The sequence below is a fragment of the Teleopsis dalmanni genome, chromosome 1 (assembly GCF_002237135.1).
Source record: "Teleopsis dalmanni isolate 2A chromosome 1, ASM223713v2, whole genome shotgun sequence".
Taxonomy (NCBI): Eukaryota; Metazoa; Arthropoda; class Insecta; order Diptera; family Diopsidae; genus Teleopsis; species Teleopsis dalmanni.
This window is the reverse complement of record NC_051846.1, coordinates 36339273-36367089: the sequence shown is the minus strand read 5'-3', so window position 1 is coordinate 36367089 and position 27817 is coordinate 36339273. Positions and strand designations below refer to the sequence as shown.

At 25.6% G+C, this 27817-nt stretch overlaps 1 protein-coding gene across 3 annotated transcripts in view; it reads right to left on the bottom strand.

Annotated features, from left to right (window-relative positions):
* Window positions 1-326: 326 nt before the first annotated feature.
* LOC119673526 (protein alan shepard) overlaps window positions 327-27817 on the bottom strand; it is a 252310-nt gene continuing 224819 nt past the window's right edge. Inside the window, exons 1-9 of one of the 3 annotated variants that reach the window (XM_038084821.1) lie at window positions 19242-19325; window positions 18679-18923; window positions 17200-17258; window positions 16170-16294; window positions 6040-6181; window positions 5611-5972; window positions 4165-4329; window positions 3758-3930; window positions 515-614 (exon numbers count right to left, since the gene is read on the bottom strand). In XM_038084821.1, the coding sequence (XP_037940749.1) occupies window positions 3769-3930; window positions 4165-4329; window positions 5611-5972; window positions 6040-6181; window positions 16170-16294; window positions 17200-17258; window positions 18679-18800 (1137 nt within the window). In that variant the 5' untranslated portion in view covers window positions 18801-18923; window positions 19242-19325 and the 3' untranslated portion in view covers window positions 515-614; window positions 3758-3768. Of the gene's footprint in view, window positions 615-3757; window positions 3931-4164; window positions 4330-5610; window positions 5973-6039; window positions 6182-16169; window positions 16295-17199; window positions 17259-18678; window positions 18924-19241; window positions 19326-27817 lie in introns of those variants that run through there. The other 2 variants (XM_038084819.1, XM_038084820.1) reach the window with 2 other exon arrangements.

Genomic DNA, 27817 nt, shown 5'->3' with positions numbered 1-27817 from the left:
TGCAAATGTATTGGAAGTTAAAAACATTCGCCTGTTTTTAAGTTATTTTATAAACAATTCAGTAAGTATAAAAAAAAGCGTTATATTTTTATACTTTAAGCACCAAACTTATTTTTTTGTCGTTTACGTCTATTTTTGCTCTTCTATTGACTGACTTAGAATGAGATTGAGTTCCAATGTGGCTTTGCATTAGAAATTAATTTAGTTTTTAGCATCTTCAACTTTATTTTGCAATTCTAATTTGCGCTTTTTGTTCATATTTCCTTAATTTTATATCTTTACTTCTGTTTAACTTTTTTTTACAAAATATGTTTTTATATATTTTTGCTTCTCTTTAATTGTTTGTAAATTACTTTTTGTTAAATATTATTTTTATTTAAATTTTAGTCTTATTTTCATCTTCGTCACTTAAACAGATAATCATTAAAAAAAAATTGTGTTATTAAAAATATTTTTAACTACAGTTTTGTAGTTGTAAATTTGCTTTTTCATCTTTGATGGTTTTTTCTTGTTTCCTTGCTTGTTTAATTTTAAAGAAAATTAATGTTTATAATCCGAATCCAGTTCAGATATTATCGCGTTACAATGTTAAGTGTGGTAATATGAAATTACATCTGTAAAATAAAAAAAAAAATTTAATTAAAATTTGTTAATAGAAAATTTTTCAATTTTTGTGGGTTTTATATTATAAGTAAAGCTTAACTAAAAAAAATTGAAATAAATAAAAAAATTATAAATTTATAATTTTTTAATATAATATATATTAAAATATATATATATAAAATTGACTTCATCGGCTCCGATTTGGAGGAAGTTTATTTTATAAGTTCCTTTTTTCAAATAAAATATAAGGTATATTAAAAAAAACTCGGAAAACAGTTGTAAAATTTTTTTTTCAAGGAAATACAGACCTTATAGTGTTTAAGAATTTGTATTTTAGACTAATTTTTAAATAGCCATATCTCAGACAATGTAAATGATAGAGATAAAATTTTTAATGTTGTAAATATAATTATTATATTATATATTTAAATTTAATATATATATTATTATATATAAATATAAAATATTCGATTAATTTAAAAAAAGTTTAAACAATTTAATTTTTTTAAATTTAAAAGAATTTTATAAGGGTTCGAATAGAAATGAAAAAACAACAAAGAAAAGTTTTAGTTAATCTATTGAAATTTGGCTGTCTTTAAATTTTGGCTTTAGTGGGTTGTTCAGGTCTCACTGTGCTTTCGATGCTCTTCAAAAACAACGCTGTTTCGAGTATTGCCAAGTACTCAGCATAAGTGGTTTTAGGAAATATTCGAATTTTTAAAATTAGTTTATAGTCCGTATATAATAAGTTTGGACAACAAGTGTCAGGATTTCAATTCGTTGAAATTTTCATTGTTGTCGTTTCATTTCTATTCAAACCCGATTACCTTTTAAATACTTTCTTTTCGTCATAAGACGCGTCGGCGAGAAAAAATATATTATATATATATTTTTTCAAAATATAAACCGAAAATTTAGATTCCTTATTTTTATTTCAATTTTGCAATTAGATGCAATTTTATTAAAAAAACTGAAATTTTCCCGATGGCATTATTTTTTTTAAAAAAAAAATTTATTTATGACATTTGTTTACCTACAATTTTATATATTCGTACCAAATTTTAGTTAAATGAAATTTCAATATATATGCTACAAATATATTAACTGAATATTTTAACTAATAAGGAGACTGAAGTAAATTTAAAATTAAATAATTTTTTAAATTAAATATCAATTGCAAAGAATTCAAAAAGTGAACTAAGTACTATTCCAAAATATTAACTTTTTATTTATGATCTGGATTTATCATTAAATCTTTTGTAAAAAATTAAAAAATGATATTATTAGAAACATTTTTAAAATAATTTAACATGCAGCTTCTGTAAAAGAACATACATTAGTAAGAAAAGAAAATCTAAATTAATTGTTAAAAATATTCCCACCCCAGTACTAAAAAGAATTTAGTATTTACCTACAACATTTTGACTATATCTTATAGTTAACTCGACCAATTAGTTAGTTAAAAAAAAAGCAATGCAAATTTTCTTAAATAAAAAAAATTTTTAACCTAGGAAATGACCTATCTTTGCCGTCATTATATAGACCTATAAGTATTTCGACTCAACTACCTAAAATTCATGAGAAACTACTACCATTAATTATGATACCTACAATACATTTATAACCCAATTGTATATAAATAATATATATAAATACATATATATAAATCAGTTGTGTAATTCCTCGTTTGAGTGAAAAGTTATATTGATCTAAAAATGAATAATATATCATAGAAAAAGAAGAAATACGGTACGTGTTGCTTGAACGCTACAAAGAAAGCGAAACAATCGCAAAAGCATTATATGGCGTTACGCCATACTCTAAATGTCGTACTATGGATTGGTTTATTCGATTTCGTTCTGGAAATTTTAATATATTGTAACTCTTGGTTACAAAATATTGATAATATAATAATATATATATAATAATATATTAAATAATAATATAATAAAATATTTTTATCAAAAAACTGTTAAAGAAAAATATCTTTGAAAAATAATAATCTGAATTTGTCTATTCTGAATTTGTCTATTTTTGTGTCCAAATCTGCAGTTATCTGCTAACTGGTTTAATAATTTTAAATTATTAATTTTAATTAAATTTTTTTATATATGTTTTTTAAAATTAATTTTTAATTTTATGTAATATTTAGATAAAATTGTTAGAAATATATAGACTAAAATATATTGGTATCAGTTTTTTTAATCCTAAAAATACTGTAAACCAGAAAAATATTTAATGCATTTTCGAAGAACAGTACCAATATTCTATAAAAAAAATAAAATATTATAACAATTATTTTTGAAAACAGTATATTTTTTAATATTTATTTTAAATTATTTAAAAGGTCTATAATAAAAAAATTTATATTTCGGACTAGTGGTGAGAATGCTACAGACCATTGATTAAGAAACTCTGATCTAGATGACTTTTAGAGCATAATGCGTTAGTTCATTCTATTGGTTTCTTATTATTCTATTGACATTATTTAAAATTTGGAATTTATAATTAAAAAAAAAATAAAATTCAAGACTATAATAAATAAAAAATAAATTTAAAAAAACCAAGCATTTAAAAAGTAATTGCAAGTGCATTTAGGGTTGCCAGCAGTTTTTTGTGTGAAATTTCATGTTTGTAAGATTATATCAAATTTCTAAGATTTATAATATATAAAGCAAACAGGCAAGCAGGACAAGCAAATCAAATCCTAAAGAATTTTTTTTTTTAAATTAAATTAAGTTAAATTTAAGTGTCTTAAATTTTTTCTTAGTAAATAATTCTTTTTTAAAATATACCGTTTTGATTTATACGGATTTTTAATCTTTTACATGATATATAAAATAAATATAGTAAGTATATGCACCAAAGATTATCAATGGATAGGATATATACATACAAAATTTAGAAGCGAATGCAAAATAAAGATTAAAGCAATTAGAGTTTAGACTTAATGTTGCTTTTGGAGCAATTAGTTCTATTGTGGAATAGCTTATTAATATGAATCAGTATTGTGATTAAAGATTGCATGCAATATACTTAAAGAATATAGATCACACCCCCGTAAGTTAATGGGTTAAAGTAACGGATAGTGATTTAAAGATTTGGCTCTCATTTTACTTTAAGCAGAAAAACTCTTCAAAATACACGCACTCACCTCGCGAAAACCTATTTAGGGGCAGCTGGATGCGGATACTGTGTATATGCCTCATCGGGTGATGCAGCTGTGCTAGCTTGTTCAGAATCTGTCATTGGCATTGTTGGAAAAATTGTTGGAGGTGCATAGTATGGATAAGTTGGACTAATATACTGTAATGATGGAGAAAAGTTCTATAAAAACAAAAAAAAAGAAAAAAATTAAAAGAAAATATATTAACACAAATTAACATAGTATTTAAATATTGTACCGAATTAAAATGACAAATTATTATTTAAATCAATGAAAGAGGATATTGACGTATAAAATATAATTCTTCAATACATATTAATATTTAAAATGTATTAACACATATACAATAACAGGATTTATTCTTATCTTTTGTATTATAATTTTATCGTACTAACCGAGCTGCCAATTTGTAATGTGGCCAATTGTGGCACCATTGCTCCATATGGTACAGCTGTTTCTCCACTAACCATCATTGATATACCACGAGGTTGTACCTGATTCACAGCATCAGGTTTATAGGAAGCAACGCCAAGTTGTGGTGCAGCAGCCATTTGCATGTACTAAAATGAAAATAAAAATTAATATATTTAATAAAATTTTTTTTTTTTTATTAAATAAATGAAGGTTTTTGTTCTTATAACTGTCTCAACCTGAATGGTGGTATATATCATTAAAAATGAATATTTAAAAGATTAATATATGAGATGGGAAAAATTATATTCAGAATTTGAACTGGAAATATCATTGGACTATTCTGATTTTAAAATCTGGCTGTCAGGCAAATGGTGCTTGATTATCGCAAGATAATAATATACTTATTGATGGACATATTATAAGATAATTATTTACACTATTGTGCTGCAAATTCCATGGCCTTAGAAACAATTCATGCAAGAGCATTTTCCGCCTTATTTTTTCGCTGTACAGTAGTGATCAAAATCTGTAGCCATGATTGTTCTAAATTCTTACTAAATTTATGTTAAACGTCCTAAATTTGACAATTGTTTTCAGTAAAAAAGCTTTATTGAAGAGTAGTGAATTGCAACAACAAAAATTTTTAATTATTTTTAATTAATTGAATATTTGGCTATTTACTACTTGGTTTCGTGTGTTGCCAATTATCGTTCATTTCTTATATTTAGTTATTCGTAAATAATTTTTTGAGACTGCAAATAGCAAAAGTTGAACTCATACCCTGCCAAATTTGAAGCTCAGAGTCAGTATTCATTAACCAATTAATCCAAATTTTTATGTTAAAAACTCTATGACTTTTTACTTCCATTCCTTCCTTGCAGGAGGATATTAAATAAAAAATTTAATTCAATTAAATTATTAGAAAATAATTTTTTGATACTGCAAATGCCAAGTGTTGAACTCGTACTCTGCCACATTTGAAGCTCGGAATTAGTGTTCATTAACCAACTGACCCAAAATCTTATGTTAAGAATTACGCGACTTATTCCTTCAATTCATTGCAGGAATATATTGAATAAAAAATTTATAACAAACAACAGCAAGTAATCGTATAATTAATCAATATAGTAGATGTTATTATATATTTATTTGTTCCCGAAAATTCTATATTCGCCTTTTAATAAAAAATTTATTAAACAGATTTTTGTAAAACGAATATGGATATAATATTTTAACTTCATTTTCTTATTTAGTCGGTATTTTTCCCAGACAAATTTTGCCTCCATTATTAGGAAACACTAGTGATTCAATAGTAGCTGTATCTACATTTTGGGACCAATCGCGAATAATTTCCATTAGGTTAACTGCCTATGTTATAAAAACAATGCTACTCCTGTTAATCAATATCTTTTTCAACATTTTCTTACATGATCTTCCTGAGCAATAGGTTGTGGCATCATATAACCTTGTATCCATTGAGAACCAGCCATTGGATAACCACCAACTGGTGGTGGGAAACGCGAATATGGCACACTAATTGGAGTGCCAACATTAACACTAACACCATTTTGTTGCATTGCCGGATCATAGGTAACTGGTATACCTTCAGAACCATCACGCCACGCTCTAGCATTGGGATCGGGAGTTTTAAAGAGATTCTTTTTTTTGGGACCACCATCAGCAAATTTAACTAGTAGTGGATCTTTGGCACCCTGTATTGTGTTCCCATTGAAAATTTGTATAATCTGTTCACATTTCTCACGACTTTCCATGCGTGCAAAACCAACGCCTAAAAGTGATATATAAGGATTAAAATTATAGGCAAGGAATTATATTACTTTAGAATTGCTACTCACCTTTAGAATTCAATTGTTGATCGCGTAAAATTCGGGTAGACACAACCTGCCCATATTTGGATAACATATTCTCTAAGTCGGTCTCCTTGAAATGTGTAGGCAAATTTGCTATATACAAATTTGTTGGGTCCTGCTCCTGTTGCTGTATGCCATAATGTGTTGGTTGATTTGGTTTGTGGTATGGTTGAAATGTTGTGTGGATATAATGTTGGTATTTTTGAAGTTCATTTGTAGTTTGGAAATATCAAATTTGTTTAGTATTTTTTTGTTTTTTTTTGTGTTTAAATTATAAGTAAACAAAATTATTTGTCCGTTTAGTTCACACATATTCAAACGTACACAAATAAGCAAAGTCCCAAAGCATTTGGCATATGTTATATGGTGTTAAGTGTTTATATGGTAAATGCGTGTTTATGAGTTTTTGCATTTTCAATGTTGACACAGAGACATAGTAAGATGAAAAAATTTTTGATTTTAAGAAAAGAAAAAAAATGTTTGGTTAGTTAAATTTCAATATTTTAAATTATATTAGTAAGTATTATTTTTAATAGCCTGCTTTTAAATACGGGTTTATGCTGATTGTTTAGTTTTTGCTTAACGTGTTGTGAAAATGTATATATTAGTACAAGTAGTAATTTGATTTTTTTTCTTATCTGTACGTGTATATACCTAGCGTTCTTATATAGATTAAGACACCTCAAAAAATACTACTCTGAAACTTGAGTGCATAAATGTAAATTTGAAAAGAAAATGTTTAGAATTATAAATAGAAATAGATATAATGAATTAATAGTTAAAAAATCAGGTACTTATAATAAATCTAAAGTATTACTCTACCATAAGTCTCATGAAAATAAATTTGCCTGTATAAAGTATTTGCATGAATCAGAAAATCTTATGAAATGTATAAAATATCTATTTTCTATTTCAAAATTGTCTCTCATCTCTAACATAACAGGTTTTTAAAATAAATTTTTGAGTTTTATTATGAGTTGTATTTAAACGAATCAGATAAGAATGGTTTATGATACAGGTACTAAAATGATCTATTTTTTTATTTGCAGATTTTTCAATAGAAGTCTCTGCGAAAATAAAGGTGAAGATAGGTTGATAACTGAAAATTGATATAGCAGCTTAAGACAAATTATATTCGTTTTAAACTAGAATAATATAGTTAATTTATTAGTTCAATGTAAATTTAATTAATTAAAATTAATTAATTATACATTTTTACTAATAATTTAATAAAAATTCAGTCAAAATAATATTGGGTTGAAGGAAAGTATTAAGCGATTTTCTGTCTTTTTTCATTGAAGTACATTTGGAAACTAACCATTTCGAACAAAAGAAGATATTATATTATAAAGACATCAGGCATACATTTAAACCTATTGATTTTTTATATTACTGATGGATATAAAACTTTCTTACAAATTGTGTTTCTTGTTAAACATTATTGTAAAGCAAAGATGAGTGAAATAAAATGTAACATATTCTATATTCAGTGTATGAAGAAGTTACTTTACCGTAATCAACTGACTGAAGATGGGTCACTAGTCGCTTTTATTTTAAAGCTCAATAAAATTCTCGGTAAGATACACAAAAACTGGCTACATCACTCAGAAACTCACTAATAAACAACAACACCATTTAAAGCCATTTCTCAAAATTGTTTAGAAAAGGAATATAGAAGTTTGGACCACTCATAAACTAAGTGAAAGAAATTGAATCAAACAAATTTGCAAAAGTGAATCGATATTTAAATAAAATTTATTATTGTATTATTTTTATAGATTATTTGTGAATTTCCACTATTATTAAGTATTATTCATAAAACAATTGATTAAAATCCCTACTGCTTGGCTTAAAAAATAAATTAAAAAAAAAACAATAACGAAATTTAAAAAATGAAAAGTATGTGGCTGTGATAACACTATACCTCATATATATTTATGGTAGGTTAGCTGAAGTGGAGGGAGAAACAAGTCCTCCTCAATTAGCTAAGAAAGTCGTTTTAATTTAAAAAATCTCTCGTAATAATGGCTAGAAGAATGGTTATGTTAGAGCCAACCGAAAACATTGATAAATGTGAGTGTCTGGCCAATGCTAATGCTGGAAATAGTGTCGATACGTAAAGAAAGGGGGCACACAAGTTTAAACCTGGTACTGTGAAAGTCTGGAAACATACATACAACTGGTGTTTGGGTACCTCTTTTCCTCGAGCACCGGTAGATATGTATTTTAGGATATACTATAGTGTAGATCGAGCTTAGCCCCATGTTGTCCTATTGACCAGTGTCCTGTTAAAAGAGATATTAACTAGATACTTCTGAATTGTTACTGTATACCAAGAGGTCCTGCATTTGAAAAATTATAAACTATATATATAACTATATATCTTTATTACTTAGCAATAATTGAGATAATTCACTTTTGCTATCGTATGTATTTTTTAGTTTTTGATGTCCCAAGATTTAGTGGAGCCTCACAATTTGTTATCCGTGAATAATCTGCACAATAGTAATAATAACCAAAAATTATGAGAAATATCATATTGTATGGAGGTTGTACTATTAATAATAATTAATTAATATTAATTTGTCAAATAAATATTTAAAATAAAGTCTCAGAAACACAGATTAGAAATTTATAACAAAACAAATTACTACTATTCTGATTATAGCTTTTCTTTTAAATTTTGAAATCAAATTTTTTACATATACTATTTATATATATTTGAATTTTCATATATTGTAGTATATAGTAGAGTAAATTTATTTTTATGCACTCAAAATAAAAAGTGTAAAATATATTTTTGAAATATAGTAGATACATAATTAATACCAAATAGGTTATTATATTTTTTTTTGAAAATACAATATCTTTAATATATAATTCATAATTTTTATGATTAAATATATATAACGATTAGATTGTCAAAAATGTTAATTACTTATTTAATAACAAATAAATTATTTATAGTTACTTTGATATGCATTAATTTAGGCCGGCGCAGCAGTAAGTTTCTGTACTAATTTTACCCAAGGAATGTTAACTATTTTAAGTACATGATTTTCAAAAGATATTTTAAAATCATCAACTTTTTGATTCTACTCAAAAATTACTAATTTACATTTTTACCTATTAAATATATGAGTATAGAAGATTTTCAAATGGATTTACGTTTTGTATGTCCTAAGATTCTCTACAGAAATTTTAAATTTACAATAATATTCATGTTTTTTGTTTTTACTTAATTCAACATTCTATCTAGATTTGTACTGCAATTATACGAAATTTTAAATTCTAATAAAAAAAGCTAATAAAATTTATAAGAAATTTTTAACTACAATTTATTATGAAAAAATTGTTAAATGTTGTTAATGTGAGTGTTGTGTTATATGTGGTCCCTACTCTAATTCAATAATTTTTAATATCAACAATAAAGTTTTTAGCTTTATTTTACAATGAATTATTTTTACAACGAGTAATTTATGTATAAAAAAGGACAAAATAATTACATTTTTTTATGAAACAAAAACAACAATAATCTTTATAATTTTTTTTTATTACTTATACATTTTTTTATCTTTATTAATAATAATTAGCGAATTTTTATTTAATATTATTAACTAATTTTAAACGGGTTTAAGATGGGTTTAATTAATAATATTAATTATAAATAATAGTACAAATAATTTGAAATAATATTTTATAAACTACAATCCCTTATTTTTTAATTATATGTATAGTAGTAGTAGTATTTTAGCTTTATTTTACTTCATTTTAAATTTGTTGTATTACCTTAAAATTTATAACAATTATATTATATATAGAAAGTTTACAGCTATGGCATTTTAGCCGTCGGTCGGCTATATGTATATTCAGCAGACGGCCTAAAGCCATGTTGTACTTTTCTATATAATCCTATATTTATATAGGATATAATATAATCCTATTTTTAATTTACTATAAGCGTAAACATAAAAATTTTAAGACCCATCATTTGTAGGTTTGAAATTCAATTAATAAAGAGAAAACTTAATTAACTAACTATATGTGTATATTGGGCACGTAACGTATATGGTGCAACCTACAAATACATATACTTTGGTATTGGAAGATACAGTGTACCACTGCGGATCTCTCATAACCTGTGAAAATCGAATGCATGTATTTTAATTGGAATCTAGAAGGTACGTATCTACAAAGTAATCTAATAAAAAATATACATATGAAAAGTATACGATTTTAAGTAATTGTGGAAACCCTATGGTTTACTATGAGAAGAAAATAAAGAGTACTACAATATGAAGAGCTGTTTTATAACTTTAAAAATTACTTATAATTTAAAGTTGTTCAATCTTTTGTTTTTAATTTCAAAATACTCTATATATAATTGTAGAATTTTATATTATAGTTCTTTTATAAGGACTACGTATTTATCGATTTATTTATATATTATATATATTTATTTATTTATCTCATTATTATTATTTATTTTTATTGTATTTAGTAATATATATTTAGATATGCATATTTATTTTTGAATGCGGAAGTACTAATTTATATCAATTCTATCTTGATAAAAACTTAGTAAAAAATGACGCCTTAAATAGAGAAAATGGTTGAAAACTATTCATATACGATGTTATATGTGGAGTTACGATACTACCCGTAGTTTGTCCCAATAGTAATTTTTTTTCTCAAAAGTTTTTAATTAAAACTAAAAATAAATAAAAAAAACTTTACTAATAATAGTTATGGAAATTTTATAAAATAATTAGTTGAGTTGAGTTGTTGATTTCAATCAAAACCATATAAAATGGTATATTAAACACGTAGCGATTTTTCTCAGAATGTTAGAAAAGCGATAAAAAAAAATTGTCTATTAATTATTGTGGTTTTTACCATCTGAAACATCTGAAACAGTTTGCTACATCTTGAAAAATTAAGTAAAATTTTGTAGATACAATTTGTTATTCCTAGACTATAACAATATAATATACATATACAGGGCGTTTTTGACTTATTCATCATGAGGTAATTGTAGCAGTCAATCTAGTTGTTTAATTTATTTAGACTTTAAAGGATCTTAGAAATAAAACAAGCAGGGAAAGGTTATACTTTCACTATTGAGCTAGACACATGGTGTCAAAGAAAGGTCCAAAATCCTTTAATAACTCAAAAATGGTTCATTAAAATACTCTAATCTTTTACCATTTTATTCCGTTAAACATGGTTTAATTTAAAACGTAAAAAGTCTTTTTACTTAAATAAGTCCAGTATTTATTATACTTTTTTTTTAAAAATTTTCAAAAATTTTTTTTTATTAATTCGTTATAATAATATGCGTCAAGCCAACCTATTAAAAACCAACCCATTGTATTTGAAGCTAATTGAAAAGAATTAATTGAAAAGTAATCAACCCCGTAAATAAAAAAAGCATATTAATTGATTTAAAAAAAATACTATAAAACCTTCATTTTGTAATATTGAAAAATCTTCTGCAAATCCGATAAAAAATTTTAAAACCGATATTTCTGGATTTTGATATTTTACCAATATTTTATTTTATCGTTAAGTTTCTTTTTAATATGTTGGATTGTATTTGTTTAATCGTGTTTCATGTTAACAAAAAAAAAATTTGAAACTAGCAATATGAAATATTATATGAAAATATAAAAAGATATTTTATCTACGATATTAATTTTAATTGGGATAAAATAAAAAGTAAAATTAATCAGTTTTGCACAAATATCTTTTTTTTTATAAAATTATTATTATTTATGACTTCTTCTTACTAAAGGTTTGTATACTATATAGTATTAAAGCTATAATATAATATAGATTACTAAATAACATTTTTAATTCAAATTATCTATAAAAAATCACAAATCCTAATTAATACAAAATTGCTGCTATTAATTTTATGGGGAACAATTTATTGCTATTTAATATATAATAATTAAGAATACGAGTAATAAATAATCTATTAAACTATAGGAACTGTTATCTTAATACGTTTATAGTTTAAACAAATTTAATGACATTTGGTAAAGTTTTTAAATATTTTTTTTTGCTACAATACTTACTAATAAATAATGTTATATAAAATAGATAAAATTAAAAAAGTGTAATTGGATTTAATAAAAATTTCATTGTCTATGAAAAATAATTGCTAATGTATTAATGAATTAACTATATTACTTGTACATATTATACTGATATACTACTCAATAAATGAAGTATAAATTTTTATATTTATTTGGCTACTAAATCTAAATCTAAAGGGAATATAAAGTGGGATAAACTACAAAAAAAAATTAAAAAATAATATTAGTAAAAAAAATAAAAATAAAAAAAAATATTAATAAAAATAAAATTAAAAAAAAAAGAATAAATAATTTATTTCGAACAAATGAAGAAAAAATTTAAATATAAAAAAATTAAAGATGATTATGGTTTTAGTTTAAATCGATCAATACAAAGTTATTTCGAGTATATTTTTGAGTGTTTGTTACAAGAAAGTCCTTTATAATTAATTGCATTACTTTAAATTAACAGATTAAAGCTTTTAATCACTGACAATATAACATTGTTGTATTAATATATAATATAAATTAATTGATCAATATAAATGGAATAGGTTAGATTAAAAATGATTTCATCATCATTTCCAATCGCTTGATAGCTGTGTCTCTTCATTATATGAAAAAAATATTTCACCTCCTCTGGTAACAAAATATTTATATTATATAGAGAAAAATATTAATAAAAATATTTTCTGATTTTTAAATAAATCTACCACAGTCTGAAACAATAAAATTTTATCAATTGATTTTTGTTTTTTATATTAAGTAGGCACTCAGTAATAAAAAACTTTAAATTCAAAAGCTACATCTCCAATGCAAGAATTAGGGTCAAAAAAAAGTCAGGGTCGAGACTGAGACACTGAGACTGAGGGTTCCACTTGCACGAACTCGGTAATGGTTAAATATCGCCGTATTTGTTGGTTCTGATAGTTGTTGATGGTTGTTGTATGCTCTCTGTAGGTACCTTTGGACTGTAGGGTCAGGACTTTTTCAAAATATCTACTCAGAAAAAGTTTAAGTTTGAGGTGCTGTTAAGTCGAGCAGCAAGATACTTTTTTCATTTATTTATTTATTACTTGTAAATATAATCTGTAGATACTGTACCATTGAATATAGCATACATCAACTGATAATGGCTGAGAAACAGTCTTTTACATTGACTTTTGACTGCACATTGACCTCTACGGTGGCTAAATGCATCCATTCGATTTCTAGGCATTTTACAGCACTGAACAATACCACGCTGTGTATATGGTTATATATAACTCATTTTTGTTAATGGTTAAAAATTTCATTGATTCATATTTACACAGCATTAAAATAGTTTATCTAACGGGATAAGACCATACTTCTCCGTAAAAATAGCCATGATCGAAAATTAAAAATAAATTTGAACAAATTAAATTGATTTTCTATAAAAGTGTAGCCTTTTGAAAACTTTTATTTTAATTGGACTATTTTAAAAATATATAACAATGGTAGATAACCAAATAAGTTCGAACTAATTGAAATAAATTTGCGGCCATATGCTCCTCCTAGGAGTTAAAGGAATTTATATTATGTAGAATTGAAATAAATATATAACTTTTTTATAATTATATATTGTATATAATATTTAATATTATTTATAATATAATACTTTCAATTAAATAAATAAAAGTCATGATTAGTAGTTTTTTCTTCGGGGTAACATTTAGCAAAAGACAAGTTTTTGTATAATAGGTCTTATAGAAGTAGTTCAATAAAAGAGAAGAAAATATCGTATACTGATTACACATAGCATGAAAGTGAGGTATCATTTTAAATAGAGGATAAAGAACAGTTGCAAAATTTAGGAAGGTTTTACGAGTATTTTAAAAAAAGATTTGTCTGAACAAAAAAATAATTAAAATTATTTTATATGTAATAATTGCCAATATGTCTTTTTTAATATTATATATTTTTAATATAATATTATAATTATTATAAATATTTTTTACTTTAATATGTTATGTTAAAAATTATAATTTATTATGTAGCTGATTGCGAATAGCTTATATTTTATCTCAAAATTTACATAGCAAACTATAACCAATTAAAACGTAATATTCATATTCATATGCTACATGTTATTTTGAAATAATATTTTCAATGCAGTTCGTGATAATCCAATTGAAATCTACATTAAGTTTCTGAATATAATTTTTTGCTTATCTTAAATTTCAGACAAAGCGCATTTAGATATTTCAATTTGTTTGAAATAAAATCCATATGTATATGGATACTCTACAAGTAGAAACTATGAAATCATTTATGCCAAATAGAGCTTGTGTCATTATGCGATATGAATATAAATTTAAGTAAGAAATTTCATAAAACAGAAAAGATTTTTTGATTTTCGTTCGAAAAAAATTAATGATTTCTTCGGAACTAAGATTTGTAAAATTTATTTCGATTTTTACTAATATGCTTAGAACATCATAATGAAAATTCAACAGAAACGTGGGTCATTATAAAAATACATTAATATAGATTAAAAAATAATTATTTGCAGTGAAGTACCTAAGTTTATGAGTTGGAGTAAAAAAATGGGTCAATATGTTGAGACGGTATTAAGAGGGGGAGTTCCCGACTTTCTGAGTGTCTTGATTTGATCATGGATTTCGATCAATTTCAATATTCAGTACAACTTTTCAAAAACATGGGGATATGAATGCTATAAATGAATGAATAGTGTGAATTAGATTTTCTAATTTTCTGTACGTCTTGATTTCACAATAAATTTTGATAAATTTCAATATTCAGAAAAACTTCAAAAACGAGAGCATATGATTGGTATAAATGAATATGGTGGGTGATTCGCTTCATTCTGGTCTGTCTTTAACGGCTAAGAGTATTAGAAAGTTGATATATCGAATATAAAATTCATCACCGGTCGATTAGTACCAAATTTTATTTCCAAAAGAGCATCGAAAGTAGGCATATTACAGTATACATGATTTCCCTGGGTATATAAAGTCTGCTTGATACGTATTATAAATAGGAACTATTTCGCGCAACTAGAATTCAACATAGCCATTGTTATGCTATAGGTTTTAGCAAAAGACTTGACGAACGTGAAGGGCCATATATCTTACCCACTTAACACGTCTTTGCGCGATATTTTTCTGTGTTAGAAGCTAAAATTACAACTTGGAAAATAACTTGTTAAGATTGTAGATATGGAAAAAAGCTTTCTTAAGAAGTTGAATGTCATAACTTAATAAGACTATTAAAACTTTCTATAAAATTAGATCAAGCGCTGGAATAGTTGAACTGCACTCACATATGTAGTATGCCCTATCACATTACATGTGATAAAATGTCATGTTTAATTCAGCATTTTTTTGTAATTAATTTAATGTTTATAAAAAATTTGTGAATTTTATACGCAAATCTTAAGAGTTCCATAGTAAACAATCAAAATTTGGAAATCAATACTTTACATACATAATGTTTAAGAGGTTGATAAAACCTAATGACATATCGTTTTAAAATGATAAAGTAATATTTGAGTATTATCTTTATCTCTACAAAAACACCACATTTGCCTATACTGCATTAGTTTCCGTAGATCCTATGACGAGCAAAGGGTCACACATTAACCGAAATAAGACTTATTTAATAAAGAAGAGCTTGTAGAAATCTTGCCGTGGACAAAACTATCAATTAAAACTGCATAAAATATCTTATCATTAAGAGACAATTTTTATGGAAGAATCTCAAATCAAACTTGTAGTTAATCTATATACTGTATGTGTGAATATAATATTTTTATATTTTAAAATAACATAACTCAAATAATATAAAAGAAAATAAAAATAAATAAACTTATTATACTCAAAACAATTATAGTTATTGTTGTTTTTGTAAAATAAAAAAAGTATATATATACTAATAACAAATTACTATAACAAATAAATATGTAATGTACTAAGTTCACAAAAACAAAACTAAAGAATTTGGAGTATGGGATTTGGTGAGGGGTGAATATTACTTGCATGCAAACAAACGTACAATGGCCGGCCTATGAAGCACCCAGATACCCACTTTGGCCATCTGAGCTTGAACGCCCTTTGCCTGTAGACCCTTGACAGCTCCTTCTGCATATGCTGGTAATTCGAAATCAACAAAACCGTAGCCTGAAAAGATAGATACATTTTGTTGTTGTTTTGTTTTGTTTTGATTATTGTTCATTTATCAAAGCATAATTAATACATAAAAAGCAAAACTTTTTAAACTACATCAACTACTAACTACAATAGGAAAAAAAATGAAACAAAATTATAAGAAACTTTAGCAATATTGGAAAAAAATATACCATATATAAATAAAAAACAAGGAAAAAAGTTGTAATTAGTAACTAATAAGAAAGTTGACTAAATGCAAACATTTATGAAGTTACGAAATTTGTAGTATAACTTTATCTTTGGTTGACTTTAATAAGAATATAAAAAAATTAGTTTTTAAATTTTAAAAGTTGGTTTCCTCTTAATTGAGCAAAGTGGAAACTAAATTAAATATCAATTAATTCAGTAAAAAGTTCTATCTTAAATTTTTATTAGAAATTTTAAACTACATACGTATTAAAGCACTGACTTTTATTAACTTTTTTCCTTGTTACATTTACAATAATGCAACTGTTTCTATCTACAGTATTCATTATAATTACTAGTTAAAGCAAAAAACATGCTTGAAAAACTATCGACAGTAAATAGAAAAACTTTGTGCATTTTTTTATTAATGACACAACAAAAAACATAAATTAAAAACTGAAAAATGTAAAAAATTTAATTGTTTTTGTATTTTTCAAACATAGAAAAATTTAATAGATAAATAAAAAGTATGATAAACTTAAGTTCAAATAAAACTGACAAAAGTAAGACTTTAAATGTGACTTTTAATAGCCAATAAAAAATTACACACCACAATTAGGACAACACAAAAAATATTAATTTTATTACATTTTCAGTAATTCAAAATTAATATTTAAGTAATTAAAAAAAAACACATAAATAAAGATGAGAAATGGTGAAGAAAAAAATACCTTTACATTTGTTTGTTGTTTTATCTAAAATAGCCTTGGTTGAAATTATTGTTCCATATCTGTAAGATAAATGAAAAAATAATTAATTTGATTTTAATGTACATTTTTTTATAATGATATAAAATTATAACAATTGATAAAGTAACTCATACCGCCTGATAGAGAAAAAAACAGAAGAGAGAAAAATAAAAATACCACATATAACTATTAGGCCCATGTTATGTAGAGAATTACGGGCACGTCAAAATCGAAATCGTTGTTGCTTTCAATATAAATTAAAAAAATTAGAGTGAGAGAAGAAAAAAAGTATTAGTTTAAATTCGAGGCCTCGTTACTCAGTGCCTCATTACTCAGTGAAAGCAGTCTTATATATAAATATATACATTACCTTTAAAATTTAGGCTCAACAAAATAGTATTAAAGTAATAGTAAAAATATAACACTGCATAATATGCATTGTCTTCATAGCCTGAAATAGTAAATTTTGACGTAACACTCTATATAACATGGACCTTAAGAATAGATAATGATAATAACTAGATAAAACTGAAAAACAGACGACGTTTAGCGAACCTATCTCAGCTGTAACGGCCATGTAATGACTTAAGAATTATGCGGTAAGACAAGGTTTCTGAAAAGGTGATAAATACCATGAAATGTTACATCCGATGTAAGTGAGTAAACAAAGAGACGATATAGTAGTGCGTTCAGTTCATGTAGAGTAGATAAATTTTCTATAGGTAATGACGTAGTACTTAATCGTCAATTGTTGACAAAAAGGTTCTTATATTGCATTACAAAAATTTTATCATTTGAGAGAGGTTTGTGGTAAACAGACAGTTTGAGAACTTGTTTGTTGTTTGGAATGCCTCATTGTCCTACTATATACAACTCAAGAGTTTAAAAACCACTTTAAACCTCAAACATAAAATACTTTTCAAAGAAAGGTATTGAACTAACTAAGTTCCATAAAAACTCAATCTCTGGCACGATTAACCATCGTTGAGTACGCGTTGGTCTTACCCACAACCGTAACAGAAATTAATTAACGCGGTATTCAATCTTCGAGAAAATTCTCTTATAGGATAAAGTCACTACAATACTGATATTCCTATTAGGAATCACTAGAATTTCTCTTATTTAAATGGACTTGCATGCAGATGACTGACATTGTTGAATCCAACTTTGTACCAAATTGTTAAATACAGGTAAATTATCTTTAATAATTTTAATACATATTTTTTAAAACATATATATAAGAATATTCTAGTTTATTCAAATAACCCTCAGATGAAGTATATATAGAAAATAGTTAATTTAAAATTAAGTTTAAATTATAAGTAAGAATCCTAACATATTTAATTTAAATTTATTACTTCGAATGAAATGTTTATATCTTAATTACTGTTCGTAAGTAGGCAAAATTAATTTGTAATTTATACTAATTATATTAAGAGTTGAACATAAAATGTTACTTACTGTGCGCACATGCTAACTAAATCCTTATCTGTTGTGCCTTGCTGTAATCCTCTAATGTATAAATTTGTTTTTGACAATTGTTCACCCTGTTGCTGTGTACCGTTATTACCTGTAGGACCCATTGTTGTATTTGTGTTGGTATTACTCAGACTAGTGCTTAATGTGCCACTCTGGGAGCCAGTATTTGATGAGCTGCTTGAATTTGTGTTACTTGGTGAAGCCGCTGTGGGAACTCTTTGTCCGTACTAAAATTAAAAGAAATAAAAGTATATATGTTAGTAAACTTGCAGTTAAGTAGAACTATATTAATATTTAGTGAAAAATTTCATTAATATAAAGTATGTTATTTACAATGATAACTTAAGTGTATATAAAAAATGTATGTACAAAAATTAGCTATGCGAAAATTGATCATTTTAATCTAACAGTTCGTTTACGCTCTCGCAATTGACTTAACAAATTTGCAGTAATAAAAGGAGTTTTCTTATAAAATCCACACAAATGTGGGCTGAATTATAATAAGTGTAAACATAGCATAAAATGACTACAGCATAATTACTTACGTTCCTGACAGTGCGTTTACACTATTGCAATTCGCTTAACAAATATGCGGAAATGGGACTTAACCGTGTAAATCCAAATTTGTTAAACTTTTTTTAAAAAAGAAAAACACTTGCAACTATTTAAGTATAAACAGTAATTAATAAAATTGTTTAAAAACACAGAATTATTTTTATAAGTAAATTGAAACGTTTAAAAGTTACAATCACCAAATTTTATATTTTTGCTTTTGCAATTTTTTTTTGTAAATTTGAAAAATTATGACATTTACTTCTTATGTCACTTTATATATCTAATGTCTGAAAAAATACTTTTACATTTTTGAACAATTTTCCCTACACTAACCATTATAATATTTGACCTCTTGTCATTTTTATGGTAGATTCATAAATCCATCCATATAGAATGTCTATGATTTACCGGCGAAGAGTTTTGGTTAAGCGATTTTCAGTGGCACTTTGATCGGTTAATTTTTCACAGTTAAGAAAGTTTTGCAGAAACCGAAAAAAAATGCTAGTCAGATAGTACAAGGTCCGGGCTATAAGGTGGATGCATTTAAACTTCCCAAACAAGTTCTGCCAATTGGTTTCGAACTATCAAAAACGTATGTGGTGTACCATTGTCATGTTAAAACACAGCAACTTTTCTGTAAGTCTGGTCAATTCTAGTAATTTTTCCTTGATTGTTTTGTTCAAGCGTTCGAGGACCGCATTAACCGTTGTTCCAGCACCAGGTTGGAGTGGGTCATAATAGATAATTTCATTTTAATAACAGCAAGCATTCGTCAATTCAAGTTTTTAAGTTGTTTATGGAGGCGTTTGATCATGTTGGGTTGCGTTGGATATTGTATTGTATTTAGTCCATTTCTGACTAGAAGATGAGCTGTGCTGATTCGTCTTAACCACAGTTTGATTTCGTTAACAGCGTTTCATGGATAGTAATTAAATTTCAATTAAATTTCTTTACGTTAATTTAAGTGGTACCCAAACATCGAGTATCCCTGCGGCGCCTACTCTTTTCAAATGATTTTAAACAGTTACGTGGTTGATGTTTAATACCTCTGCTATCTTCTGATACCTTGCGTATCGGTTTTGGTACAAAATTTTATTTTTATAATACGAGTACCCAATTCAGAAGGAATATATTTAGAAGTACACATATTCCAAAACATGTGGAATATATTTAGAATTAAATATGTACATATATATTAATGTATATATATTTTGCATGTATATGTATATACATATATATATATAAATATAAATAATATAAATATTAAATATATTTATATTCATATATACATATGGAATATATTCGTATATACATACATTAAGACCGAAAGGTTTTCGGATATTCTCATTTAAAATTCGCGCGCTGTATATTTTTCGATATTTTAAGTTTATGTAGTTTGCAGCACTGTCCTTAATTACTATGCCAAAAATGAGCGCGATCTGTCGGACAGTTCGTTTACGGCAGCTGTTGAAACCAGTTCACCTCAGTAGTGCGTTGCGAAAAAAACAATGGAAAAAAATATTGAACAAAGAGTTTGCATCAAATTTTGTTTTTCGAACGAAATTTCGTGTGCAGAATCGTTGCGAATGCTACAAAAGGCTTATGGGGAATCAGTTTTATCGAAAACTCAAGTTTATGAGTGGTACAAAGCCTTTCAGGACTGTCGTACGACCGTCGAAGACATGCCGCGTTCTGGACGACCTTCGACCTCTACCACCGACGAAAACATTGAAAAGGCAAAGGAAATCGTGTTCAAAAATCCTCATGTGAGTGTTAGAGAGATAGCACGAGAGCTAGGCATCGGTCGTGAGATGGCTCGTTTGATTTTGGTGGACAATTTGTGTATGCGACGTGTCAACGCCCGGCTTGTTCCGATTCACCTCAATTTGTTCAACATTATCAACGATTTTAAGGCCAAACATTCAATAAATACCATCGAACAGCCACCGTATTCACCTGATCTTGCACCGTGTGACTTTTTCCTGTTTCCCAACCTCAAATTACCACTCAGAGGAACGCGTTTTGAATCCATAGAAGACGTAAAACAGAATTCGCAGAGGGAACTCAAAGCCATACCGGAAAGCGCCTATAAAAAATGTTTTATGATTGGAAAGAAACGTTGGCATTTGTGTATCGCTTCTAATGGAGCATATTTGAGGAGATAAAATAAATATTGATGAAGGTTAAGAATGCGTTTTATTAAAATTTCCCGAAAACTTTTCGTCACAATGTATTATTGTGTTTAAAGTAAATTTAATTCCAATAGTAATTTATAAAGAAATAGATCACTAATTAAGATCTCTAATTAACTATTAAGGAGTTTAATTAATTGCTACATTAATAATTTTCTTTTAAAGTTTATTCCATATAACTGTCAGCTTCGTTTTTATTTTCTCGCTGTTTTGATGCTTTTACTTGGCACTTTCACCTTTAAATGAATATGCTTGACAGGGAAATAATATTATCAATTTTGGCGTACCAACTCAATAAATTATGTTAATAATTGTTTTTTATTAAGCTTTATAAAATATTTCAAAATTTGGGCATATATATATATATAATATATAGTTTTCTATATATATAATAATATAATATAAGTAATTTTTTGTTCATTAAAATAACGAATTTAAAAAAATTTTTTTTTTATTTCAAAAATTTAGCGTAGATTTTAAGAATCAAAATTAAATGATATAATCCCATATAATTTATTTTATTTATTTATAAAACAAAATGTAATTAATTTTTTTTTGATTTTTTGATTTAAAATATGGTCTAAAGTTATAACTTAACAAAAATTATTATAGAAAACAATTTTATTTTGTGATGAGTAAAAATTTAAATTTCATCTGGCATCATTCTGATAAAATAATGTGCTTCATTGTTTTTTTATAAAATAATATAAATTTATAATAAAATTCATTGTATCGCAAGACTTCAAATATTTCTAACTAATTTCTTAATTCCAGTTTATTACTGTGAACGTAAATTAAATTATTGCGCTACTCACTGACGTACACGGCGGCTAATTTTTTAGCACAGACTTAAGAATACATAGTAACATACATATTTCATATTATGAAAGTGACGTCATTTTAAGAAATTTCTAATTACTCTTATTGCTCACATACATATACATCCATATGTAGAGATATGTATATATGTATATGGGTATGAAAATATAAGCAAAAAAGAAAAAAAGGAAGTAAGATTGAACGCATCCATTTTGCACAACAATTTTTTGACATTTTAAGTAGATTTTATTGTAAATTTTGTTGTTGTTTTCTAAGTGTTTACACATGTATGTATGAAGACGTTTTTATGTTAATGTTGTTTTTGTTGTTGCTGCTGTTACTTCGCATTAAATTAAGTCTGTCGTTAATGATATAATTTCATTATCAAAAGTTCATTGGCTTAATAGAAGTTTGAAATATTTGTGATTGTGTATGTATATCTTTGTTATAAGTTTGTATAGAAAAAAAATAACTAAACGAGAACAAGTGGCAAACACATTTATTTATGCATATATATTTAATAAACAAAAAGATAAAAAAATGCAAAAAAAAAAATAAAACTTGGAATTCATTATTTGATTATGTTCACCACAAGTTGGTGCTGCGGTATTCTATCTCCATACATATCTATACATATCTATTTTATATGGTTAATGGATGTGTTGGCGGTGCTAATATTGCACAATATTACCCACAGACGCTCTAATACCAAAAACCAAATACAATGTATGTTGCGCTGTGTTGAGCTGCTTTGACAAACCAGTGCGACGTACGACACGCATATTATACGCAGCTATACCAAAAATGAAAACAAGCACAGCAAATATAGCAAATACAATTACAACAATAACAACAACAGCATTGATAACAATAATAACAACAGCAAAGCAACGGGCACATTTTATAAATCTGATTTATTTACATATAAGCAGAAGTAGAAGCAGAAGCAGAAGCAGCAACAGCAGAGGCAGCGGCAGAAGCCAAAGCAGAAGCAGCAAGTGTAACGTAACGGTGCAAAGCGTCTGAGTAACATAACTTGTATGGCGCACTCGTGCTAAACAGGAAGTACACCCCAAACTGCTGCAATTGTTTACTTGCTGAGTGCGCTGGAATTTGTTGTGTTAGCATGCGTGTGTGTGTGTGCATGTGTGCGTTGTTTATTTAAGTTTGTATACGTGCATAAATTGTATTGTGTGTCGTCCGTCGTTTATAAGTAAAAAGTTCATTGTGTGTGCAAATATGCGACATGTTCTGAATTAGTAAACACGTACGGCTTTCATTCTTCTAAGGAAATTAGGTAGAATGACATAATAATCCTTTTAGACTGAGTATGATGATGCAGCCTATATAAAGGCAAGCAACATTGTATTCGATTAAATCTCATAATTTTTAAAATAAGTTTAAAAAATTTGAAAATTTTTAGCATGTATGAGAAATAAAAATGCAATAAAAATAAATTCTTTTAAAATTTAAAAATATTATTATTACGATTTAGACATATTTTTAAAATATTTTTATGTGAAAACCAATGTTAGTCTTTATTCTCGGCATGAAAAGGCAACTAAGTAGATTTTCCATTAAAAATAAGTAGAGCGAAATTTTTTCATGTGTCGAAGTTTGCCGTTTTTATGGGTTCAGAAATTAACATCGAACATAAAATCGTGGAAAAGTTATAAAATAGATTTTAAATGTACCATATGTGAAAATGAGCATTTCATTTAAGATCATATATGCAAAGCCTATAAAAGCTTATGAAGATTGGCAATTATTGTTTAAATTCGAAATGTAAGCAAATATATTATCATCAATTGGTAATTCACATATGGGTTATGAGAGTTTGCTTATAATCCTTACGAAATAAAGGTACAAATTCATTAAATTGGGTTAAAAATAAAATTATTGTTAAATAATTCAATATTTGAACAAAGAGGATGACGTAGATATAATTCTAAAAATATTAATTTATGTTAGATCGTGGTTCTGATGATGGCTCTCAAGGCGAGTCGAAATATAGGATGTATTAAAAAAAATTCAACAAATGTATTATTTAACAAAAAATGACTTATAGCCGGATAAAAAAAAATATTTAAACACCATTATAAAAAAACAGGTCGATAAATAAATTTTAATAATATTTATAATAAGTTCTTGGTTTAACGAATATTCAATATAAAGTACACTCTAATTAACAACCAAGTGAATATTTATTGCATATAAAATGCATTCGAAATAATGAAATGCCATAACATTATATATAAAATTACAGAGTTACTATTAGTAAATAATAAAGAAAAAATAAAAAGTGCCAGCTACCATCAACAATGATTCGAAAAAAATAAAAAGTATATTTACAAAAAAAAATTATCTTTAAAAAACAGTTTATTAAAATCAATTAAATTAAATTAATCAAATTAAAATCAAAGAGCCAGTAACAGTTACTAGGAGAGGGATATTAAAAATTGTCAGCTAACACCACCATAAATGCGATAAAAATGAAAAAAGAATTTCAAAAAAATTGTCTTCGCGAAACAGTTTTTTAAAATAAATTAAAATCAACGAGCCAGTAGCTATAACCAAAAGACAAAAAATAAAAAGAGCCAGCTAACAGCATCAAAAATACAAACAAAATAAAGGAATAATAATAATTTTTTATTTTATAAGTAATTTTTTATTTTATTTAAACAAACATTTTCATTAAGTGATGTGTTAAATAAACGACCTAAGCCCGGTTAAAAATATAAAAACTAAATAAATATTGGTCGTAATAACAATTTATTATAAAGGAATAATTTTATAAAAATGTGTTTGGGAAACAGTAACAACTGCCAGCTTACAGTACAAAAATTATGTTAAAAATAATAAAACTATAATTTTTAAAAAACTATTTTTAAAATTTAGAATGAATCGGAATCTTTGCAGTTCAAACAAATTATATACAGACTATAAACTTAAATAAATTTTCTACATTTCCTACGAGTAAACTCTTATTAAACACAAGACCAAATTTATTGATTTATTGTTCATAGTTTTTGCATTTGCATTGTTACGCAAAAAACATTGTGCTTGTGCTTTCGCTACTCCAATCAATCGATGCACAATTTTAATGTTAATATTATATAGTAAAAATGAGATTTAAATTAAAAAAATACCAGTTTCTTATAATAATTATAACAAAAGAAAATAATTAGATTCTAAATCAATGTCATGTTCAGTTCAAAATAAAGCTGTATAAATATTACTAATATAAAAAAAATAATTACATAAAAATCATAATAAATTAAGTAACATATAATATGAATGGAGTATTTATTTCCCCAAAAACCTTAAATTTTAAACAGTAATTTTTTTTAAAAAAACATGTTATGTTACACTACTCTATTTAATATATATTATCACATGCAAAAACACTTAGATTTTTTATTAAAGATAAATATTTAACGAACTCATTGTTTTAAAAGTTACTATCAAAAATTTAAATGATCAATAAAATCTTTAAAACAATCAAGTTTTATCAAAATTTTAACTGATAGACATAGATAAATTGACAGTAAAGATAAATAATACACGTATATGTACTGATAAATACGTATTTCGAAAAGTAAGTTTGACATAAAAACACATACTTCCCAACACATGTGGAACCACATAAAAACGATAACAAGTACCATGGGTAAATCGGAATCTTTGAAACTCACGTAGTTTATTTTATAGCTGCAAGGTGTAGTAAAAAAGAAATTCCACTCACGTGACTTAGAAATTAAATGTATGAGTATGTGCACATCTTTAAAATAAGAAGAATAGCCCCCGGGTAGTATTATCAATATTGATGGTTTTTGGTATTGGGTGGAAATATTTTACGGCATTGGTAAAGTAATAAGCATAACAAGAAAAACGTGCGTGGAAAAGTGCGAATAACTTTCAAAGAGCATGAAATTTATTCCATCACAGCAGAACAATGCAATAATATATCTTTCTTATATATATAAAAATATATATACATATATATATATATGAAAAAAATAATTTTTATAGTATATATATTGAACTGTAAAAACAGAAAAACCAAAAAATAAAATAAAAATTATTTATATAAATGTATATATTCATTTTTATATAAATTATTATATTATATATATAAATATCTACATATATAAGAACAAATTTTTGCTGGTACTGTACAAAATGAAACACGAATTTTAAATAGTTATTTACTTGTTTATAACGTTGAATTTATATCTATATATACGTAAAAATATATTAAAAAATATATATACATTACTTATTATAAAATGTTAATTTACATTTTAAATTTATTGTGATTTTATACTTATACTCATATATAAGTATATATTATCATATACTCATAATAATAATAATATGATGAGAAAACGATTTCACATAAAAAAGTGCAACAATTACTTTTGGGGTTCAATAACTGTCTAAAATGTGTACCAAAAACTGTCAAGGGTTTCATCAAATAACTATATCAAGTGCTAACATTAAAAATTGGAAAACAGCACCAAAATTAACTGAACCGAATATCAAAGGTGAACACATAAACAAAATCTAAATCTCATCTGTAACCGTAGCTTTCAAGACATGGTATACAAATTACATTTGTCCCGCGTTTGAAGAATATTCATACACATAGTCCATTCACTTATCCTTCTCCTATACACCTAACTTTTCCTATACCATTATCATATTTTTTAGCTTAGATAAATTTAGATTTCTAGGTACTAAAAAGTAAAAACATTTAAGCCGATAATCAATAAAAAATTCATGTTTTAATTCAAAAATACTTTAAAGCTGAACAAGATAACTCGATAACTTTGTAATGGAAGTGATGAATATAAATTTAATTTAGTAAGAAAAAGAAAAAATTCATTGAAATAAATAATTATATTAAAATAAATACGAATTTATATTTTAATAAAAATAATTCTTACAAAACTAGTTACTCTTTTTTATGTTTGAATTTTATAGAAAAATTAAAATTCCCTTTAAATTCAAGACATTCATTATCATTTCCATGAATTTTTTATATTTAATCACATTAGAATTATATGAAAATAGTAATGTCACATTGCAAATATTAATTAACGAGAAACTTAATACAATATATTCTATTAGAAAGCAATAATTAAGTGACTTAACATTTATTTATATACGAAATATTAAGTTCAAAAATCTAAAAACTATATATATTCAGCAAAAATTATTTCAATGAATTGTTTACTTATGATTATATTGTATATATATAGATGCTATGTATATGAACGAGTATGTGAATCAATAATTAAGATGCTATATATATATATATGATCAGGAAATACAAATAAATGGAAAACATCTGTTTTTCATGTGAATAAATATTATATTTGTGTGAAAAATATTTTTATTTTGAATTAGTTTTCACTTATTGAATAATCGAAATTTATTTCCTATATGGCCTTGCTTTGTTATGGAAAAGCCGAAAGATTACAGCACTGAATAGGTCTCGTAATTAATTTATTTACTTATGAATTAATATATATTACTAGTTATAAGCTTAC